This window comes from Bombina bombina, chromosome 1 (genome assembly GCF_027579735.1).
Source record: "Bombina bombina isolate aBomBom1 chromosome 1, aBomBom1.pri, whole genome shotgun sequence".
NCBI lineage: Eukaryota > Metazoa > Chordata > Amphibia > Anura > Bombinatoridae > Bombina > Bombina bombina.
Window position 1 is genome coordinate 471,601,184 of NC_069499.1, and position 21,150 is coordinate 471,622,333.

Here is a 21,150-nt window from a genome sequence, read left to right on the forward strand (position 1 = left end):
CAGCACAATATTTTTAGCCAGTCTTGTGTGCAGCCAATGGCTGTGTGGAATATAACAGTGTTCTGCACTTCCATTTCTAACATGAACTGAAAAGCTCACAATTTCAGAATGGAATTACAGGAAAAGGGGACAAAATAAATAAAACAAAGTATATTACAGACTTTTTTTATATATGCAATTTATCATTTTATATTACCATCTCAAAGTGTTTAATATCCCTTTAAACAACACTATCAGTGCTGGAAACACATTAACCAGCACAGAATGTCATTTACCAACACAACAGACACTGACCAGTGCTGGAAACTCACTCACCATCACGTTAGGCTACTCATCATCACAGCAGATCACTCATCAGTATATAGCAAAATCCACTGACAGCAGAGAGTACTCAGCTCATTTAATCAAATCTAGACGCATGTAATATACCAAAGCTCCATTCAGGAAAATGTCCATAAACTAGATTTCCCATAGCTGAAGGAGTTTTAAAAGTATTAGAGTCTAGGTCAAAATTACATGGATTCGTGAAGGAGCTGATGAGACCTGGTTCAAATATAATGGGCAATGCAATTTAAAAAGCTGCATACGATCACATAATCTAGTTCTGCCAATCTGAAATGCCTCTCTGGAACACAGATGCCGGGGCCGATGTGATTCTGTCTTGCCATTTATAATAGGGAAATAATATTAAGCATTCAGCTATTATCAAATACTCTGGAACACTCATTTATTTTTATTAATGTTAATGAATGCTGAGGACCAATCTGTAGCCAACACAAAGCCATTGGCGCAGAATTACCAAGGAAAGCTGGGCAAGCAGACACAGTGCAGAGTCCAGCTTTTAGATCAATGCTATTTTGCTTGTTTGTTTCACTGCAGTAAGGTATTTTTTTTAACTCTTGCATACCTTATGCAACATTCTAGAGATATGTTCAATGGTTTTAATTTATATCAGTCCTAAACATTCAATACACTCTTCTTCTCTAATATAGACACCACATATATCACGATCAAGGTCAAACGTGCAAACTTAAAGATAATATAATGCTAAACTGTTCAGCAGTTTTATGAAATATATAAATCAATATATAAATGTATACAAGCCCAAACAAATAAAAGTGGTCAGTGCTGTAAACTAACCTGCAAGACATAGCTCAACATACAAATGAAGTTTATTTTTTTGAATAATTTAAAAAGACATCAAACATCTCTTGCTTTTGTGTAAACATTGTTCTTTTTTCCTACGCTCCCTAGATAAGCCAAAAAGCAAAACCTGTAACCCACAAATGCTGCAAATCGCATTAAAGGGACATTATACACTCATTTTTTTCTTTGCATAAATGTTTTGTAGATGATCTATTTATATAGCCCATGAAGTTTTTTTTTAAAAAAAAAATGTTTAGTTTTTCTTATTTTTAAATAACATTGCTCAGATTTTCAGACTCCTAACCAAGCCCCAAAGTTTTATGAGAATACTGTCAGCTACCTACTCCAGCTTGCTCCTGTTTGTGTAAAGGGTCTTTTCATATGCAAAAGAAGGGGGGGGGGGAAGTGTCTTATTTTCCACTTGCAGTGGGCTTTCCAGCTACCTTTTCAACAAAGCTAAACTGAAAGCTTCTAAGTAAGTTTTTAAACCATTTTATAGTGGATTTTTATATCAGTATCTGTGCATCTTATTCTTTATAGTAGTGTCTATTACATGCAGTTATATGAAAATGAGTGTATACTGTCCCTTTAATCAGCTATTTAATTTGCAGCATTTTCAAGTTACAGAATTTGCTTTTTGGGCTCTCCAGGAAATACAATTTTTACTCATATGCAAGATGTGCTTAAAATTATTTTATTGCAATTTTAAAGCACTTATCTTGTGTTTTTGCAGAGGTTTATATTTTCCAGGAAATTAATCAGTATATACCATAGGCAGTAGGGTTCTAGGGATGGTAAAAAAATGAATTTAAATAAGGATGAATAAATACAAGAAACGCCCCACACACACAGACTGGTACTACCCTCCATTCTGAGTATGCAACTGAGGCCACCTTTGTTAGTGTCCAAGCTTTAGAGGACAAGAAACTGTAGATAACACCTTCAAGCAATTCTGGGGGAACAGCAAAGTTGACAATGCAGTGTAACTTTGTATGCCGAGATACATATACAATTATTATTATTCTGAATGGTGAATGTAATGTGAACATGCAAACATTAATAAAAATATTTTAAAGGTCATGAAAATACAATAATATGCTGCATTAAAGGGACACTGAACCCAATTTTTTTCTTTCGTGATTCAGATAGAGCAGGAAATTTTAAGCAACTCCTATTATCAAATTTTCTTTATTCTCTTGGTATCTTTATTTGAAATGCAAGAATCTAAGTTTAGATGCCGGCCCATTTTTGGTGAACAACCTGGGTTGTCCTTGCTGATTGGTGGAAAAAAATCACCCACCAATCATAAAGTGCTGTCCAGAGTTTTTAACCCAAAAAATCTTAGATGGCTTTTTTTTTAAAATAAAGATAGCAAGAGAACGAAGAAAAATTGATAATAGGAGTAAATTAGAAAGTTGCTTAAAATTGCATGCTCTATCTGAATCACAAAAGAAAAAAATTGGGTTCAGTGTCCTACAGCATTTTATTATTGCACCTAAAGTGATGGTTAATGTTATAGTTCTGCAATGTGTCAATGATAAGTACATGCCTAGGCAAATCAAACCTTGGTTTAGTTTGTGCAATTGGCATATAGCAGTCCTGAACAATAATATCTAGAGAGAACCACACAAAAACTGATTTTGTTTATAAAATACTTACTGGCAGGCAAGGTATAAGGTGCCTTACACCCACAGCAAATGTGAATACAATTAGAGGACAGTCATGCATTGCCCTTTTCACTAATAGAGTAGACTCATCCATTGCACTTATCTAATATTACATCTGATCAAATATATTAATTTGCTTCATTTTATTGAAACTATATTGACAGAGAAAAATAAACTCCTATTGCTTATTTGCCTTTCTGTTCAAACCAAAATACAATTATGATAATGAATTGTAAGTATTTCATATCAACTGCAAACAAAACTGTGCATATAAAATGTCATATGTATATGTTACCATTTATATATAGTACTGATTTAGCTGATGTTAAAGGGGCATGACACACACACATTTTTTTCACAATTCAGAAAAAGCACATAATTTTAAACATCTTTCCAATGTACTTCTTTTATCAAATTTGCTTTATTCTCTTGGTATCCTCTGTTGAAGGAGAAGAAATGTACTACTGTGAGCTAGCTGAACACCTCATATGAGCTAAAGACAAGAGGTATATATGTGCAAAAAGCATTCAGCGGCTAGCTCCTAGTAGTGCATTTATTCTCCTTCAACAAAGGATACCAATAGAATGAAGCAAATTAGATAAGAGAAGTCAATTGGAAAGTTGCACGCCTTTTCTGAATCATAAAGGTTTCATTTTTTACCTTACTGTCCCTTTAAGATATTATTAACTAAAACACAACTATACTTCAAATTAAGATGGGTTTGGCTATCTGCGTTGTTTTCCACCAAATGTCAATTTTCTATATTCTCCAGGGCAGTCTAACTGGCTACAAATGGAGTGTTTCTCTAGTTCTGACTTGGTAGGTTTGTAATCTACTAATTAAAAGTGTTCTTATCACCAGAACAGATATAAATCAGTGAGTATGAAAGTGCAAAAAGCAAACTTGGTGAATTCTCCTCATGTCACATTCTCTAATCTTAGAAGTTTACCTTGAAGTGAAACTGTTCTCACTTTTAATGTAGAGTATTTTTTTAAATTACACTATATTGATGTTTTTTTTCTATTAATATTAATATTATTTAATATTAAGGCCATTGGTTTGTATAATACATACAAGGTAACAGGTTAAATATTTTCTTTATAATAATTAAAATAGCTTACCTGAAGGATTTATAAAGGAAATATCACATTACTGTTTTACTAAATGAAAAAAGGGAGTTGCAGCTGCCTCTGACCACAGAGAGGTTAAAGGGACATTCCGGGCAAAATATAAATGCACATATATGAATTACATCTCTGAATAGAAACATATTGCAATATACATGTGTTGGTAAAAATACTTCTAGTAAAAGTTATCACTGTTTTAGTTTTCTCTGCACGTGCACGTGAAGCATAACAAGATATTCTCGGTGCAGCATTATTTTAAATAATGCAGCTGCTCAGAGCATTAGTGGGGCTTGTATCATGTCAGCAATTAAGAAATGGAGTCAATACCAGATGGTACAAGCACCTTAGGCTCTCTGAGCAAGTGATGTGTTTAAAATGCTGGTGCACTGTGCATACTTAAATACACTTTTGAAACAGCTATAACTTTTATTAGAAGCATTTTTGCTAATGTGTGTATATTACTAAATTGCTTCTATTTAAGACTGAAATGTATCCATGTGGTTTCCAATTTTGGCTGGAATTTCCCTTTAAATAAAAAAAGCCTTAGTTAAAGAGCATTGCCAAGGCTTCAGGGTTGAGAGAGCAGTTCTTTTACTTTATACAGCGTCACATGTGGCTTGTTGGTCCCTGGCTGATCTCGGGCCCTTGGCTTCTGCCCAGATGCTGACACTAGTCCAATATTGACAGTTCATTAGGAACACAGCCCTTTATTCTGGGAATACATTGCCGATCAGCCGTAAAACACATCATTTCTTTAAGTGTCGGTTTAGCACTGCATCCCAGCAGACTAATGTATTGTCCTATTAGCTTATTTGTGTGATGAATTTCTCCCACTGCTATCTATGTAAATTCCTGCTTTTATCAGCCCGGTGTGGCAACGCTGCTGTTTTAAATCAATTGGAACATTTGCACTAAATAACGTGTAGCCATTTGATTCCCAGCAGCATTTTTGCATAATCTGGTTGTTTACAAGATGAGCTAAGTGTAGCACACACATATGGAAGAGGGTATTTCTATGATTAAAAAGAAACAGTATTAATATAAATGTGTTTGCTATTTCATGCTGGCTAATGTAATCTATCTGTTGTTCTATTAAAGACACAATCTTTGATACATGGTTTTCCAAACTGATTATTGTAGACTCTTTAGGGAAGAAATAATTTTACAGCTATTTTACAGTGCTGAATGAATAGAGAAATCAGCTAAAGGTAACAGGAATTCAGCTGAACTTGGGGCCTTTTTCATGTGTAAAACATAATGGCATCACTAAGTACCATGTGACTACAGACGTCACAAAGATTCACAGCCAGCCAGAGGAAGCTGCCCTCACTAAAAGTCCTACCTAGCGGCTCTTTGTTTCTCTAAATAACAAGTGTTGAATCAGTTATATAGGAATCCTAGTAAGCACACAATATAAACAAATACACCACAAGGATACATAAATTCTATATAATCATTATAAAAACACAGACTTAGTATTGACTATGTTGTATCTCAAGCCTGATGGGGAAAAAACGTACTAATGATCATATAGTTCATTTATTTATTTACTTTATTTTTTAAAAATAATTTTTAATAAGGTTGATGACTGCATCAAAAATGTAAAAAAGGCATGTGTTGCTTTAAAGTAAAATGAACTGGATTTGAATTGTTAAATGTGCTTAATGGGACAAAAAAAAAAACCAACAACAATATTTTTCTTTCAGTATTCAGATGGAGAAAACAATTTTAAACAACATTCCAATTTATTTCTATTATTTAATTTGCTTCATTCTTCAGATATCCTTTGTTGAAGAAATAGCAAAGCACATGGCCAATCACACGAGGCAGCTGTGAGCAGCCACCAATCAGCAGCTATTGAGCCTATTTAGATATGTTTTCAACAAAGGATATCAAAATAATGAAGCAAATGAGATAATAGAAGTAAATAGTAAAGTTGTTTAAAAATTGCTTGTTCTTTCTAAATCATGAAATTAAAAATTTGGGTTTCATGTCCCTTTAAATAGAGGATGATGTATTCAATCATGTATGTTTATTTTACATAGACAAACAGTGATTTTATTACGATATTTGTTTTAGGGTGAGGATTTTTGAGAATTGCCACATTCTAAAGAGATGGCTAGCAGGAGATAAGGAAATACTTGCAGCATTTACACTAGCCATGTTAATCTGTCTTTTTATGTTCAATATTTGTAAGCAAGGAACATATGAAAACAGAAAACACCAGAAATAATCCAAAAATGCCTTATCATAACTGACCAGATACAAGGCACCACTGGCACTCTGAGCAGACACAGTTTAAAATGCTGGTGCATGGAGCATATCTAGATATACTGCAGCATACATGCACAATAAAAAAACTCATTGAAAATAGTGATATATTTTAGTAGAAGCATGTTTGCTAACACAAATACTTTGCAAAAATGCTTCTTTTGAAAATTGAAATGCACTGATATGAATTTCAGTTTTGGTTAGAAGGTCTCTAAGTTCAAGTAATTTATTGAGATTTTGAAGCTAGCATGAAGTGTAACTTGACCTTAAGGCTTGATTGCTCATTGGCTGATAAGTGGAATTCCTACTGCTTTATTGGCAGAAAACCAACAAATGTATTTCTTCCATAGTATAGGAGCATATGTTTTACAAAAAAGATACAACAAAGCAACAGTGACTTTTACGACCCTTTAAAGGTACAGAAAAATCAAAATTACACTTAAATTGATTGGATAGAGCATGACATTTTAAACATCTTTCTATTTTACTTCTATTTTCAATTTTGCTTAGATACCTTAGTATCCTTTGTTAATGTGTAATCCTAGGTGAGCTCAGGAGTATGCACGCGTCTTTAGCCATCTGGCAGCAGTGTTTGCAACATTGTTTATAGCAATGTTATACGTAGTTACAAACACTGCTGTCATAGACTGCTAAAAACACGTGCATGCTCCTAACCTCCTATCGGCTTACCTAGGTTTTGTCTTCAACAAAGGATACCAATAGAACAAAGCAGATTTGATAAAAGAAGCAAATTGTAAGGTTGTTTAAAATTGTATGCTCTATCTGAATCATGAAAGTTACATTTTGAATTTATTGTACCTTTAAGCCTGTATGTCTTGACCCAGTGGTGACCGGTCATTTATCGCCACAAATAATTGAATACAAATGTGATGCTTAATGAACAGTGAGGCACAATGACATTTTTGTCTAAAATAAAATGTTGTTCATGTTTCTACATACAGGAAACTAACACGCAATAGAAAGTGAAATAAGTACACACAATCATCTTTCTAAGCTATTTCTCTTTGTGCTTCCAATTTTCAGTCCACACTGCCATCTAGTGTTCAAAAGTTCTCTTGCAGATGTTGCAGATAGATCAGCTGTGTCCAAACATTTTATACAAGGGGCCACATTGCAGCTGTGTTCTCCAAATTTGATCACATAGAAATTATATTAACTACAATAAAAAATGTACACTTTTACATAAAAAAACGTTAAATATTTTTTTTTTTAAATCTAGATAATTACCTCATGTCTAAGTGTTTACAAACATTGATACAAGGTAATCACAGAGGTAAAACGTGTGGTAATATAACAGTGTTTGTTATGCAAATCTGGGGAATGGGCAATAAAGGGATTATCTATATTTTTAAACAATACATCTATCTACACAGGATAGAAATACACTGAAAACTGCATATAAAAGCTTTATTTTTACAATTTTAGGTTTCAGTGGTCTTAAAATCTTGCTAATTCATTATAATTTATTAATTAATTATAGTTTACCATGCAAAGTTGGATTTCTGCTAACAGATGATGTCAAACATTGCCAAATCCCATGAATTTTTAGACAAGTTGACATTTTCTGATGAAGCAACTATACACATTAGTGGTAAAGTGAATTGCCACAATTACCGCATTTAGGAAAAAAAAAAAAAAACCACAAGAAGTCTGACAACATGAAAAAGCCTCTCCTAAAACCAGTGTCTGGTGCGCCCATGGAAGTCGTGCATTATTGGTCCCTTCTTTTTTCTAGAAGCAACAGTCATTGGTGAATCTTGCCTTGCAATGTTGCAGAGTTCCCTCGTCCCTGAACTAAGATGGTTAAATCATTTAAATAGCACCTTCATTCAGCAAGACAGCACCACCTGCCATTATGCTTATGATGTACGACGGTTTTTGAATGACGTCTTTCCAGACAAGTCATTTCAAAACAGTTGTCTGCTCATCAAAACCACATTCTTTAGATTAGCTTAGGGTCAGGATCACTAAAGCTATCCATGAACTGAGCAGCAACTGAGGAATGTTTTCACGAGGTGTCACGAAAGCTGGTGATCATGTTGAATGTTAGAAATGTGAGCTGTATTGCAGTACAAATGTAGAAATAAAGCTTTCATATGCAATTTACAGTGTATTTCTATCATGTGTACATCCAAAGTTATTAACATTTAAAGTCGCACATGGACTTTATAAACACACTGTATATTATATTTAATATAACGAACACGTTGTACCCTGTACGTCGCTGAACGTTAGGGGTTTTTCGACCCATAATAGTGCCGGTCTCGCCGCCAGCAGCAAGGCCAGGCTATTACAACCTCCCTCCAGCAGGTCTCCTATAATAGCGTGGTCTAGACGCTGGCATACACCCCAACTGTCCCGATTTTCGCGGGACAGTCACGATTTTATGGGTCTGTCCCACTGTCCTGGGTTGCTAGCCATCTGTCCCGCATTTCCCCATGCATTTAAAACATTTTTTATTTTTTTTTAAATTCTATTGGGCACATACTCAGAAGCAGCTGGCTTTTCTCTCCCAGGGTTAGATACCTGTGGAAAAGTAATGGTGTGTGGGTTAAGCAGGAGTAAAAAGACTATATACCCTCTGACCTCAGGTAATGGTGACCTCTAACCCCTGGTAGTGATGACGTCTAACCCCTTGTGTTAATACTAGCATGCCTTCAGTTTTATATGATGAGCAGTGCTAACTGCTAACACCAGGGTAACGAACAGTGGCAGTCTCAGACGGCCAGCTAATGTGCTTGCCAACCCCAGGACCCCATACAATGAGTTACAGATACCCATATATGATGTAGTGTGTGTGTCTATCTGTATCTATAAGTGTGTATGTGTGTGTATCTGCATGTATAAGTTTAAGCTGTGTAGTGTTTTAGCGTGCCTATTACAAGTTGAAAGTAAAAAGTTAGCATGCGAGTGATAGACTTAGGCACGCTAACTTCAGGACTTCAGATATTGTGACCATGCTCTATGGGGCGCACTAAAAATTTTTTTTATTTATCACTCACACGCTGACCTGACACTGCACTAGACCAACTGCACTAAAGCCGATGGTGCGTTAGGAATATTTGAAATTCCTATGTTCTTCACTTGAAAGAAAATTTTCTCTTTCATATATATATATATGATTTTTTTTAACTATATATCCATTGTTACCTATATATCTATATGAGAATATATATATATATATATATATATATATATATATAAATATTTATTTTAAAATCAAAATAACATAGGAATTTTAAGAATTTCTATTCAAAACACATTAAAATTTAATACAAATGATACTGCATGTTTCAAGGTATTTGACTGGAATGGGCTTAAAAGTGCATATATATATATATATATATATATATATATATATATATATATATATATATATATGTGTGTATATATGTGTTTATAAAGTGTATATATGTATGTATGTATGTGTGCACATACTGTACATATTTACACATATAAACACATCAATACACATGTATACACATATTTACACACACACATATAGACACACACAATCCTAGGAGCTTTTACCAGTCAAACACTTTGCCATATCCCATATCCCATTTAAAAACTTTATACTTAATATTAAAATGATAAAAAAAAATTAAAAAGTGCATATATGAGTGTAATAGTTTATTTTAATATGTTTTTGATGTGTTGTGTGGTGACAATTTTTTTAAAACCCTTACACTTCAGGTGACTTCAGGTCAAAAGCAGTTTTGGCTTTCACTAGAGCACAAACTATAACTTTCAACTAGTAATACCGGTGCTATTTAGCTCTCTCACAATATCAATTGATAGTATAGGTTGCGCTAGAGCGATGTCAGCCATGCTAACCCTTCTCTGGTAAATGGGATCATTAGCGAACCACTTTTAATCTGGGTCATAATGTGCAAATGTGGTATAAAATAAAGTAATTGTATTAGTGATCATATACAAAAAAACAATTATCAAAGGATACTCTTCTAAATATTAATATGCTGTATACATTTATCTTATTAAGAATTAGATCAAATATATGAATGGGCAAATGTTATTTTGTACTGTACTATATTACAATTAGTGTAGCAAATAGATACTGTTTAATTTTACTTTAATATTGTGCAATGACTCTATAATCTTTATAGAATTTGGCTCATCGTTGTAAAAAAAAAATGCATCTCTCAGGCAAGAGATGAAGAACAATTAACAATCTTTATTGTCTTTTTAACATTCGTATTATTTTATGACATATTAAAAAACTGGTGGTCCCCACACCATTAACTAAATAGGAATTAAGCAGCACATTGTATAGTGTTCTTTAGTTTTTTTAACCTATTTTTGGGTGATAATTCTTCAGTGTTCCAAACAGAGAACCTGTGTATCTGACATTTAGTTTCACATCTACTCCAGAGGTCCTATCCTCCCACTATCACAGCATGACCTTCTTTACTGTGTAATTCATCATAAATGTAAATATTGTATACAACATAAAAATGTCAGTCCAGTGCTCTAAATATCCAGATGCCAGCTTGCTAAACCAGATCATTAGCCATGCATAAATCTCCCCAATAACCCACTGACATGCAGACATAGTGTCTGACAAAAACTACCTTGGAGGTCACTGCTTTCAGTTTATGACCTAGATTATTGAAATATATTGTAATCGCTCAGACTGTGCCCTTTACCATTCTATATCAATTTTCTAGATTTTCTAAAAATCCAAACTCTGAGAAAAAAACTTTCTATAGAAGTGCCTAACATGCATTCAGTTTCTAGATCACTCTCCGAGACTCACTAACAATTCAATCAACTGTGTATAGAAGGGCATAGCTAAGGGAATCTCAAATAACTTTCCTAGATTCACTAATCATTCAAAAAAGAAAACCTCACTTTAGAGCAGGTGTTTTCAAACCTTTTCTCAGGTCCCCCTAACAGGCCAGATGTTCAGGATATCTGAACAATTAATCAGCTGAGTAAACATGTTTATTAACCTGCTCTCATCCAAGGTAATCCTGAAAATCTGACATGTTAGGGAGGCGTGAGGACAGATTTGATAACCCTTGCTTTATATAGGGTTGCCACCTTTCCCTGGAAAGTAATTCCAGCCATGGTCATTAGCATACATTAGCATATTTAATTATACAGCATAAATCAGGAACTAAAGCTTCTAGGACTGAAGCTAAAGCTTAAATGCCCATTGGTTTATAATTAGATTCTAACACACTGTCGCTCTAGAAGGACTTACAACAGCAGAACATATACCTAGGTGTTGCAGCCCCCAGCGGCAGCCATGGGGTTACATTCAGAGTGAATCTAGTGGCCTGTGTCAGATCTGTTTTCTTTCTGTTTCCTGCTCTTAGCAAGAATCAGGCATAAGCTGTGTTTCTCTGTGCTGTCTGTGGGGGTTACTTAGGATTTCTCCCTAAACCAATCATTAACCAACATCCTGGGGAAGGCTTATTAATTGATGACCAAAGGCAATTACCCTTTATTGAATGGTGCTTCCTAACGCTTGTCTGCAGATGAAACGACCCGTACTGTTGCAACATAAGACCTGTGCAACATATTCGCTGGGTGCAGCTGCTATACAACAGTGAATAGCGCAACCTAGTGGTCTTTTGTCAAAAATGAAAAGATAAAATCACAGAAGTAATAAAATCATGGCCCTTCTCCGGAAGCCAAGAGACAATACTTATTGCTTTTGTATATAAGATTGTGTTTGTCCCATACTCCCTAGAGAGGCCAAAAAGCAAAATTAACCTAGGTTCTAAAAATGCTGCAAATCAAATACAAGTAGCTGGTTTAGGCAATAGGCAACATTTTAACAATCTAGGTTCATTTTGCTTTTTGGTTTTTCTTTTTTATCAAAAAGGCAAAAGGCTTTTTTATTTAAACGCCATTATTAATCATTACTTTACAATCTTTACCAACCAAAAGGGGCAATTGTTAGGCAACTGTTAAAGAGATTTATAACCCAAACAATTATATATGATACAGACACAGCAAGTCATTTTAAAAACGTTTCTAATTTACTTCTATTAAATTTGCTTTGTTCCCGTGATATTCTGTGTTGAAGAGATACCTAGGTAGGCATCTGGAGCACTACATAGCAGGAACTAGTGCTGCCAGTGCTCTTGCAAATAGATATCATTTTGCAAAACTCCTCCTCAGCTTTAATCCCTACGTTTCAACAAAGGATACCAAGAGAACAAAGACAATTTGATAATAGAAGTAACTTAGAAAGTTGTTTAAAATTGAATGCTCTATCTGAATCATGAGAGAAAAAAATTGGGTCTCATATCCCTTTAACATCAATTTGAAGATTATTTTAAAGGGACAGTCTACACCAGAATTTTTATTGTTTTAAAAGATAGATAATCCCTTTATTGCCCATTCCCCAGTTTTGCATAAATAACACATTTATAATAATATACTTTTAACCTCTGTGATTATCTTGTATCTAAGCCTCTGCAAACTGCCCCTTTTTTCAGTTCTTTTGACAGACTTGCAGTCTAGCCAATCAGTGCCTGCTCCCAGATAACTTCTCGTGCACGAGCACAGTGTTATCTATATGAAATACGTGAACTAACACCCTCTAGTGGTGAAAAACTGTTAAAATGCAATCTGAAAGAGGTGGGCTTCAATTTCTAAGAAATTAGCATATTAACCTCCTAGGTTAAGCTTTCAACTAAGAATACCAAGAGAACAAAGCAAAATTGGTGATAAAAGTAAATTGGAAAATTGTTTAAAATTACATGCTCTATCTGAATCATGAAAGTTTATTTTGGCCTAGACTGTCCCTTTAATTGCTCTAAAAATCAATAGTGATCTTTAGTTTTACTCTGTATAAAGCAATTTATTCCTGTAATCTGGCTATGATTCAATAGAAGAAGTGTATAAAGAAATATGATTTTAAAATAGTTTTCTAACACAGATCTTGGAGATTAGTGACAGCAATTAGGCTGAATCTGATGTTCGTTGGTAACAGATGAAGATTTCTTACAGCTCAGTGTGGTATGCAATAAACACCTCTGCAGGAATTGCTAAGCCATCTTGCAAATGTTATGTGTGTGAAGATGCCTTAAAGTATGACAGAAATTGTGTCAAGTGAAAGAAAATAAAACAAAGTATAGGCCACTAGAAGTGACTGTGTTCATCCGTGTTAAATACTCTTCAGGGAGAGGCGATGGCAATGACTAGCGCCTTCATGTTTAACCTTACAGTTCCCTGTGAAATGCTTTCCTTACAGTCTAATGACCAGAGTGGAAAATACCTCTAAGGTTTAGCAATCAGGGATAAATAGCCTGTGGATTGGTGGGCTGCTTAGTATTTTCTACTCTCACAGGAAGCTTGAGAATAAACTGACATTAAAGTGAATGTAAATGTTGATGCTAAAGTGCCTGTTTTTTAAAAATTCGATTAAAAACAGGGGCACTTTAATTCATAAAAATTTATATTTCACTCCTTGTGAAAAAATAATTACGTTTTAAACTTGAGAGCCACTCCAGCTTCCCCCGGTCGTCACAAAGCCATTTCTGACGTCAGAAATGATGGATCGGTCATCCTCCAATCACGACTTCCCCCCCAGGGGAATCAGTGTCTGATTCAAAGCCGTGATTGGAGGAAGCCGGATTCCTCATTTTAGACCCAGGAAGAGGCTTTGCGATGGGCGGAGGAAGCTGGAGCGGCTGTCAAGATTAAAAGGTAAATATTTTTTCAGAACACGAGTGGAATGTAAATTTTGATGAATTAAAGTGCCCCTGTTTTTAATCAAATTTTTAAAAATCGGGCACTCATCAAAATTTACTCTCATCAAAATTTACATTCACTTTAAATATTAAACAAAACTTTCATTATTCAGATATTGCTTAAGTTCAGCTCCTTTGCATGAGAGCATACTGAGGTAGGTTTAGGAGCATACACGCTTTGAGCATAATATGGCAACAGTGTTTGCTTAAGTCATGTGGAAGCTCCTAAAGCTATTTAGATATGCTCTCAAGGAAAGAAGCTAAGTTTCAACAAAGGATTCCAACTAAAAAAGAAAATTTGATAATAGAAGTAAACTGGATTTTTTTTTAAATGAATTTGTGCCATTGGATGGAGCCAGCTATTCCTTGATTACCCAGCATTCTTATGGGTTAATGTTAAGAGAATCAAACCCTGACATTCCAATGATGTGTACCTCACTCTGAAGAATCATGACAGCGTGATTGAAGTGATGGTGCTCCAGTGTTGCAGATGTTCCATACAGCTGAGACAAAGCAGAGCCACTCCTAAGAAAAGAAGAAAAGAAAAAGATGTCAAAAAACTCTGTCATGACTCTGTAATATGGTCACAGTGTTTCACATATGTCCTGCTTATGGTCACAGTTTTGCACATATGTCCTGCTTATGGTCACAGTGTTGCACATATGTCCTGCTTATGGTCACAGTGTTGCACATATGTCCTGCTTATGGTCACAGTGTTGCACATATATCCTGCTTATGGTCACAGTGTTGCACATATGTCCTGCTTATGGTCACAGTGTTTCACATATGTCCTGCTTATGGTCACAGTTTTGCACATATGTCCTGCTTATGGTCACAGTGTTGCACATATGTCCTGCTTATGGTCACAGTGTTGCACATATGTCCTGCTTATGGTCACAGTTTTGCACATATGTCCTGCTTATGGTCACAGTGTTGTACATATGTCCTGCTTATGGTCACAGTGTTGCACATATGTCCTGCTTATGGTCACAGTGTTGCACATATGTCCTGCTTATGGTCACAGTGTTGCACATATGTCCTGCTTATGGTCACAGTGTAGCACATATGTCCTGCTTATGGTCACAGTGTTGCACATATGTCCTGCTTATGGTCACAGTGTTGCACATATGTCCTGCTTATGGTCACAGTGTTGCACATATGTCCTGCTTATGGTCACAGTGTTGCACATATGTCCTGCTTATGGTCACAGTGTTGCACATATGTCCTGCTTATGGTCACAGTGTTGCACATATGTCCTGCTTATGGTCACAGTTTTGCACATATGTCCTGCTTATGGTCACAGTGTTGCACATATGTCCTGCTTATGGTCACAGTGTTGCACACATGTCCTGCTTATGGTCACAGTTTTGCACATATGTCCTGCTTATGGTCACAGTGTTGTACATATGTCCTGCTTATGGTCACAGTGTTGCACATATGTCCTGCTTATGGTCACAGTGTTGCACATATGTCCTGCTTATGGTCACAGTGTTGCACATATGTCCTGCTTATGGTCACAGTGTTGCACATATGTCCTGCTTATGGTCACAGTGTTGCACATATGTCCTGCTTATGGTTACAGTGTTGCACATATGTCCTGATTATGGTCACAGTGATGCACATATGTCCTGCTTATGGTCACAGTGTTGCACATATGTCCTGCTTATGGTCACAGTGTTGCACATATGTCCTGCTTATGGTCACAGTGTTGCACATATGACCTGCTTATGGTCACAGTGTTGCACATATGTCCTGCTTATGGTCACAGTGTTGCACATATGTCCTGCTTATGGTCACAGTGTTGCACATATGACCTGCTTATGGTCACAGTGTTGCACATATGTCCTGCTTATGGTCACAGTGTTGCACATATGTCCTGCTTATGGTCACAGTGTTGCACATATGACCTGCTTATGGTCACAGTGTTGCACATATGTCCTGCTTATGGTCACAGTTTTGCACATATGACCTGCTTATGGTCACAGTGTTGCACATATGTCCTGCTTATGGTCACAGTGTTGCACATATGTCCTGCTTATGGTCACAGTGTTGCACATATGACCTGCTTATGGTCACAGTGTTGCACATATGTCCTGCTTATGGTCACAGTGTTGCACATATGTCCTGCTTATGGTCACAGTGTTGCACATATGTCCTGCTTATGGTCACAGTGTTGCACATATGACCTGCTTATGGTCACAGTGTTGCACACATGTCCTGCTTATGGTCACAGTGTTGCACATATGACCTGCTTATGGTCACAGTGTTGCACATATATCCTGCTTATGGTCACAGTGTTGCACATATGACCTGCTTATGGTCACAGTGTTGCACATATGACCTGCTTATGGTCACAGTGTTGCACATATATCCTGCTTATGGTCACAGTGTTGCACATATGTCCTGCTTATGGTCACAGTGTTGCACATATGACCTGCTTATGGTCACAGTGTTGCACATATGTCCTGCTTATGGTCACAGTGTTGCACATATGTCCTGCTTATGGTCACAGTGATGCACATATGTCCTGCTTATGGTCACAGTGTTGCACATATGTCCTGCTTATGGTCACAGTTTTGCACATATGTCCTGCTTATGGTCACAGTGTTGCACATATGTCCTGCTTATGGTCACAGTGTTGCACATATGTCCTGCTTATGGTCACAGTGTTGCACATATGTCCTGCTTATGGTCACAGTGTTGCACATATGTCCTGCTTATGGTCACAGTGTTGCACATATGTCCTGCTTATGGTCACAGTGTTGCACATATGTCCTGCTTATGGTCACAGTGTTGCACATATGTCCTGCTTATGGTCACAGTGTTGCACATATGTCCTGCTTATGGTCACAGTGTTGCACATATATCCTGCTTATGGTCACAGTGTTGCACATATGTCCTGCTTATGGTCACAGTGTTGCACATATGTCCTGCTCATGGTCACAGTGTTGCACATATGACCTGCTTATGTTCACAGTGTTGCACATATGACCTGCTTATGTTCACAGTGTTGCACATATGTCCTGCTTATGGTCACAGTTTTGCACATATGTCCTGCTTATGGTCACAGTGTTGCACATATGTCCTGCTTATGGTCACAGTGTTGCACATATGTCCTGCTTATGGTCACAGTTTTGCACATATGTCCTGCTTATGGTCACAGTGTTGCACACATGTCCTGCTTATGGTCACAGTGTTGCACATATGTCCTGCTTATGGTCACAGTGTTGCACATATGTCCTGCTTATGGTCACAGTGTTGCACACATGTCCTGCTGGGGAAAAAAAAGTTACATCTTCAATTTAAACTGTTTGTAGAAGATTATATGACCACTGTCCAAACTTTGTCAAATCTAAAATATTTGACCAAGGGTTCCCATTATAATTCCTTGAAGGGACCCTAAGGTCAAAATAAACTTTCATGATTCAGAAAGATTATGCACTTCCATTATCAAATTCTGCACAGGTTTTTTTATACACACACTTTCTGAGACAGCAGCTCCTACTGAGCATGTGCACAAGCTCACAGGGTATTCATATACTAGTCTGTGGTTGGCTGATGGCTGTCACATGATACAGGGGCCAGCAAACAGGGGAAATACATAAATACATACTGCTTATTTGAAATTCCGAGTCTTTTTTATGCACTTGTTAATTACGCGAGTCTACTGTATTGAGTGGTCCTTTGTTGCTTTTGTCTCCATAATGAGCACAGTAGTCTCATGTGTGAAGTTCTGATCAAATGTTGACAAGAGATTCATACCAAGATCACACCAACAGGTTCATGACAGTCAAAATGAACCTTTCATAGTTTGGTTAGAGTGTGCGATCTTAAGGGACATTTCAGTTCAATTCTATTAATAACTTCACTTTGTTCTTGTTATCCACTAGTGGAAGGTAGCTGGTGATTGGTGGCTACACGCATATGTCTTTGTCATTGACTCACCAGATGTGTTCAGCAAAGTCCCAGTAATGCATTGCTGCTGTGGAGCTGATTTTTTCTATGGCCTTTACCGCTTTGCACTGGTTAAATACATAGTTAATTCTGACACATTAGTGAATTTTTTATGTGCACTTTAATGTCCCTTTAATAGTGCATTCTCTGAATTATAGAAGTTTAATTTTGACTTGCATGTCCCTTGAATGACTTCTGCTTAGGTAGCAATAACTTTACTTTCTAACATTTTTAGAAACTAACTAGAATTTAAGAATTATGCCCTGGTATATTAAAAGGACATTAGATAAAAAAAAATAATAACAAAGTCTAATCTGTTAGGGCTTGTCATTATAAGACTATCAACCCTAGACTTCTGTTTGTTTAACCCTGCAAAGGGGTTAAACACACAGTACAAGTATTGCTCGAGATTCGCAGAACACTGCTTTGTCGGAGTTAAACACAAAGTACTGCAAGGTCGAAAGTCTTAAAATTGCATGCTCTAATGGATTAGAATATGTAATATTTTGACTATACTGGCACTTTAAGGATTTCAAACCTCCATTTAATTTGTTTCAAAGAATATGTCAAATTTTGCTTAATGTATTCAAATCATTAATCAGTAGCTTAAAAGTCAGATATTTATCATTGTTCATGTGAATTAATAGTGGCTATCCATGAAGAAAAGCAAGTTATATTTAGTAATAATATGATGTACTTTTAAAAAGTATCATCTTCAAAGCACTTGTAAAGCAATTTCACAAATTCAGAACAATTGCACCATCTAGTGGCTACATTTATTTACATGCCATTTGTTGTCATAAAGTCCAAAATATGCTGCAAGCTCATTAATACAATGAACACTACAGAATGTAATACTGTGTATTTATACTATTTATCATGAACTAGATTGTAAGCTCCCACAGGAATAGGGCCCTCAATTCCTCCTGTATGTGTTTGTAAATGTTATCCTGTCTCTTAGAAGTTTAATATTATTGTTTTATTTAAATGAACTCTACCCTTGGACAGCGCTGCGGAATATGATGGCGCTTCATAAATAAAGTATAATAATAAGTACAATTGTAAAATACAAAGCTTGTGCCATCCTGCAAAAATGAGATATAAAATAAAAAGCTAAAAGCTGTACTAAATGTTTTCTAAAAACAACAAAAAATGCCGGGGAGAAAGGTGGTAACTGATTTATTTTATCTTTTAGCTTATCAGCTTATTAGCACAAAATACAAAGGACTAAATTACAACTGAAGCGCCAAAAGATATTTGCGCTATTGTGCATTAGTATAGTTCAAGTTAAATCAATAGCGCTTTTTTTTTCTGCTCATGTTGCAAGTCAAATGTAATATTTTTATCACTCAAGAGATAGTCTAGGGTGTGCTGACATCTGGATGTCAAATGGACTTTTTTGGGGGCACCCTGAAATGCTCATGTGGGCTTGTTGCCTGAAACCTCTACACTAAACCTCCACTCAAGTAGTGGAGTTGTTTACTAAGTTATATACTATAGTATTTCATCATAATATAAGCTAACAACACTTAACGTATACTTACACAACCTTCCCAGTCCTGCACCTTGTCATATACCATATCCCTTTAGTTCCATTTTAAAACTTTTTTTGTCAATAATAAAACTATTGTTTCACATGCACTTAATATAATTATAACTTAAATTTCCATATCATTTTCATATTTTGGTTTTGCAAACTATCAAATGATAATGGTTTGTTTTAGGTATTCAAAAGTGCTCAATCAGGAATGTGCAACAGCTCAGTAGATTGTTTTTTGGTGGAACACCACCTTTTTTAGCCTAATTATGCCTTTCACAGAGGACAAGGTTACTGAAGGATATCAGACAATCTTTAGAAAATAAATTAATAAATGCTCACCCATTATTATTATTATAAAAAACATACACGCGCCTTACTGTTCAGAGCAACCGGAGGAACCGCTACATGCAATTGACTTCCATAGGGAGGCTGCTGCAAAAGCGTCCTCTGACCCTACCAGCCTCAGCTTGATACCTGTAATTCACAAGCGGATCACCTTTCCATTAAATTTGTCCGCAGGGCAGTGATGGCTTCCCACTGGAGGTTGCTGCTATACCAATGCGCCCTTGTGTATGTAGATATCTTGAGATTTTTTTTTTATATGCTTTACTTTTGCTAAAACACTATATAAAGATTCACAAGTATGTAGCATTTTATGAGGTAAAGATACATTTTTGGTCTTTGCCGCTACAGTGATTGTAGGCATGGATTTTTTTGTATGCTCTCTGAATTCCAGTCCCAGCACATGAAGAGCCTTATATATTAAGCACTAGCCAAGCCAAGCTCTTATTATATACATGGGGCAATTAAACATGTTCCAAATTTTGCATCACTATTAGGATGCCTTGCTTCGTCACACATTGGATTCTATCCTCCCTAGTGTTATATATCACATCTCATGGATTAAAATTACTTGACACCTGTCTGCACACTGCTAAACATCAATGCAACAGAAGAACAGAGATAAAGAAAACTACAGAAAAACATTATGCAAACAAGACTGGTAATGCCAATAGAGTAAACTCAAGGTTGTTGTGGTGGGAGTACTGCACTGCACACAATATTAGAAAACTAAATAAAAGACTAAATTAAACAAGTAACAGACTTAAAAGGTATGAGCAGGAGGACAAAAAACAGGACTGTCTTCCTTGATAACCCATATCCAGGGTCTAAGTGGAGATTATTAGGTTCCAATAAAGATAATAAGACCAGGGTTCAGCTGAAGAACATTATGATCATACAAGTAAAAATGGGCCCTTATGTGATTTATACTCCCAGTCATGTGTGGCATTCCAGAAGTTTAACAATAATTAAAGCAGAGGTTCCATGGAAATATAGGTAAGTAAATGAGAGGGACTACTAGTGATCTCAAGGGCATGTTTGGGGTTATCTTAAAGTTTAACAAAAATAAACACGTTAGTAGTTGTACACAATTGTTCCCAATATTTTGAGGTTTAATAAAGTAAACAGTTGTAAGAGGACACAATAAGGGGTAGATTTATCAAAGGCTATCACAAGCTTTCCGACCCCCTACGCAGGGCCGCCATCAGGGGGTGACAGGGGTGACTCCTGTCAGGGGCCCAATGAGCCAGGGGGCCCCATGAGGCAAGAACTAAAAAAAAATAAAAAAAATTTTTTTTTACATTTTGGCAGCCACCAGTGGGTACTATAGCAGAGTGCTAATTGAGCATGGG

At 36.1% G+C, this 21,150-nt stretch overlaps 1 protein-coding gene across 1 annotated transcript in view; it reads right to left on the reverse strand.

Moving 5' to 3' along the window:
• Positions 1 to 21,150, reverse strand: part of PDE11A (phosphodiesterase 11A) — a 1,463,629-nt gene that overhangs the window by 176,557 nt on the left and 1,265,922 nt on the right. The window contains exon 14 of the mRNA XM_053698495.1: positions 14,397 to 14,487. Within this exon, the coding sequence (XP_053554470.1) occupies positions 14,397 to 14,487 (91 nt within the window). The remainder of the gene's footprint in view (positions 1 to 14,396; positions 14,488 to 21,150) is intronic.